This window comes from Symsagittifera roscoffensis, unplaced genomic scaffold (genome assembly GCF_963678635.1).
Source record: "Symsagittifera roscoffensis unplaced genomic scaffold, txSymRosc1.1 SCAFFOLD_790, whole genome shotgun sequence".
In the NCBI taxonomy this organism is placed as follows: Eukaryota; Metazoa; Xenacoelomorpha; order Acoela; family Convolutidae; genus Symsagittifera; species Symsagittifera roscoffensis.
Window position 1 is genome coordinate 1 of NW_026971128.1, and position 3443 is coordinate 3443.

General features: G+C 38.9%; 1 protein-coding gene across 1 annotated transcript; it reads left to right on the forward strand.

The window, feature by feature from the left end:
• Nucleotides 1-327: 327 nt before the first annotated feature.
• On the forward strand, nt 328-2845 carry LOC134856172 (uncharacterized; the record flags this gene model as incomplete). The annotated part of the gene is made up of 4 exons (XM_063872535.1): nt 328-439; nt 653-1411; nt 1568-1762; nt 2345-2845. Coding segments are annotated over 4 exons (1284 nt in total), but the record flags the coding sequence as incomplete, so codon positions are not given.
• Between the last annotated feature and the right edge of the window lie 598 nt (nt 2846-3443).

A 3443-nucleotide genomic window follows, 5' to 3' on the forward strand; every position in this document is an offset into this window, starting at 1 on the left:
TGCATTACAAGAAGACCCAACTGAGTCTGGAGAGACGCATAGAAGAGTACGAGAAGATCTACGCACAGTTCGAACTCAACAAGGTACAAACTGATTCGATCACATTCGTACGTATTTATTATCTCCCTTTTTGCCAATCAACAGTTTTTATCACTTCTGAAGCCTGGAGTTTAAATTTGATTTTAAAATTGTTGTGCGAGGATCGAAATCTCGATCCAATGATGCCTCGTGTTTTCTTTTTGTAATGACTCAAGGAAATAAAAGTTTATAGATGAAGGAAATGTTGATTATAAGGGTGAAATGAAATAGTTTTTGTTGATGCAATAGGAGATGCTGAAGAGCTCCCAGAGGACAGTGAAAGAGAAGGATGAAGAGTCTAAGAAGAAGGTGGAGGAGATCGAGAACCTCAACTACGCCATCAGAGACTTAGAGAATCAGAGTGAGTCCCACAATAATTCATGACAAGGCTTAGAAAATGTCCAAAAAAAACATTTTGCTGTACAACTTAGTTTAAAAACTCGTTTCACAGTCCTGGAACAGAGGGATGGGGCTGTGAGACCTATAGGAAGAATCGGGATAGCATCAGGAAAAACCGAATTTGAAAGCTAGAGTGTTAGAACTAGAACTTAATTAAACTTCCGCCTTTGTTTAGTTTCCCTTCTTCAAAGTGACAAAGAGAAGCTTATTGAAGACATAAGAGAAGAGGTGCGTTTAAGCGAGGAAAAAGAAGTGCTTCTAGAAGCTATTCCTGAGTATGAAAAGAAGGCGCGAGCTGCCGAGAACCGAACCCTGGCCGCCGTCGCCGACTCAGAGTCCAAAGATCGCATCATTGCTCAACTCGAACAAAAAATTAATGACCAAAGAAAAGAAATCGAAGATTGTCAAAATGAACTTAGAATTTTACCGGAAATTACCCAAGACACTAAGTACCTTTCATGCCAGGTTTGGACGTTGCGTAAACTCCTCAGCGGAAAAGATGAAATAATCCGAAAACAGCTGAATCAAGTCGCGGCGATAACCGGAAATGTCGAAGACGTCTACGGGACGCAAAATGACCAGATAGGAAAGCCTCACAAATCCGCCAATGAGCGACATAAATTGAACTTAAACATGACGCCTGTCATGCAACGAGGAGGAGTTGGTAACCTCGTGTACCAGAGGCCTCGGACCGCTGTAGGAGTATCTCCCGGATCTCGGCCGACGTCGCGTAGAGCACAAAAGCAAAGTCTAGCTCTCAAGAGTCCGGCAGTGGAATGGAAAGAAATGACGGGTAATGAGGTAATTGAGCCAGTGGATGGAGGGAAAATGACTAGAAAGGGGGGCAAGTACAATTTGGGACTAGACCTGGACGCGGAGCCGACTCCAGACTATCATGACACAGACTTGCATTTGTCCAAATACATCACGAAAGGTTAAGAATTTTGTATAAACTTTATTTTTGCTGTATAACGTTGAAACTTTATACAATTCCAAAGATGATAAAACGCATAAAGAGGCTGAAGCATGGGAGGCTTTTAAGAAAGTGAAAACTCGTGTCAATGACAAAAAGTTCTGACCACGTTCACAGGTTTCCGAGTGTCTCTGCGGGAGATGAAGAGGGAGAAATTTGGGAAGGTGCCTTTGGTGGGGACAGTCAAGTGGATGGGGACCCTGGACAGGAGACAGACCCACCACAGACTCTATTTGGGACTCAAACTGGATTCAAAAGTGGGCAACACTGACGGACTCCTACATGGCAAACGACTGTTCACGTGCCCGCCAGGTACCAAAACTATTTCTAGCCGGTTTATTTGAAAGCAAACAAAATGCTCTTCTTTCAAATCAATCAAGAGAAAATACATTAACCAACTCTCCGAAACTTATATAAAAATTGACAGTGATTTGCAAAAAAAATGAGCGATGTACAAAAAAGTCTTAGAATTGCTATTTCAAACCACTTTTTCCAGAAACTAGGGTAACTGTTTCTGACTTTTGTTGTATTTTGAACAAAGACTTAAAACCTTTCTTTTCATCCTCGAAAAAAACGAATATAAAATCCTATACAGCGTATATGCTCTTTAAATTTTTTAAAGCTTGATCAAATGTGTTTTTGCGAGCTCCTAAAATCAGAAAAAGGCCAATTTAGGCGGAATTTTCTAACTTCAGAAAAAAAATCCGTTGGGGTCACTTTTTTCGGATAGCCCTGACCAAAAAAAAACTTAATGATTTTATTTTTTGGGGGGGGCATTAAATTTAGTGTAAATCATCTGATAAAATAGGGCTGGTTACTAGAAAAATTTGTTTTGCCATTTATTTATTGCACGTATAGCTGAAGTGTTCCAATCATCCTTTTTTTAACGTTTAGGCTTCGGAAAGGTGGTTCTCTGTGAGGAAATTGAGAGTGTGTTTGACAAACGAGAAGGGAGATTCATCCCAGTCGTCATGTTTATACGACTCAAAGAGGTAGCTCAGTCGAACCACTTCACAAACAACAACAACTACAATACTAACAACAACAATCTTGAGAATGAAACTCGAGATCAAGGTCGTCCAGTTGGCAGTAGCGGAGATGAAGGGCACTGACCCTAAATTAAAACTGCAAAGACATTAAAAACTGAAAAAAATTCAGTTGTTTCATTTTCAAGTTTTTGTATTACATGAATTTGTAGTTTTAAAAACCAGAATGTTGGAGGAAACTATTGTGGCAACTTTCATCTACTTGCCCGACAATGTTGATCTCGCTTGAATTATGAACGAGTCAATTGATTCAAAAACAGATTTAAGCTCAATTTAAGATTAAACGTTTTGTTGTTTGCTTTTTCGTGATGTTGTGTCCGTCAATAATCAGCGTTCGTTTGCTTCGTTGAGACATTCCCCACGTAATTGGATTCATATTAAACAAGATGTATGTTTGCACAGAAAAATTTTAAACAATAACGCAAAATTTAAAAAAAAATAGTACAGTGTACTGTTTCAATAACGTTAATTGCGGCTTATTGTCAAAATTTTGCGTTTAATTGACTAAATTTATAGCTTAGATGATATTTAAGGCTCAATTCAAACTACTTTGAGTCAATTTTCCTTTTTATCTCAAAACGAGTTCAGCTTACCATTGTAGCCCTTGCTGGTCCTATACATTACTCGATTTGAACAACAAATTGTTAGCTAGAGGTGTTAATTGTAGAACAAAACGGCATAGGACAAGTTGTCGTATGGGGCAAGTTGGCATAGAACAAGTTTTCATGTAGAGCAATTAAGTACGAGTTCAGTTTGCCATAGTAGCGTTTGCTGGTCCTAAATATTACTCGATTTGAACACCAAATGATTAAATAGAAGTGTTAATTGTGAAACAAAACGGCATAGGACAAGTTTTCATGTAGAGCAATTTATCATAGGGCAAGTTGGCATAGGGCCAGTTGTCCTGGAGCAAATAGTCTTTATAAAAAGATTAGAAACAAACCTGG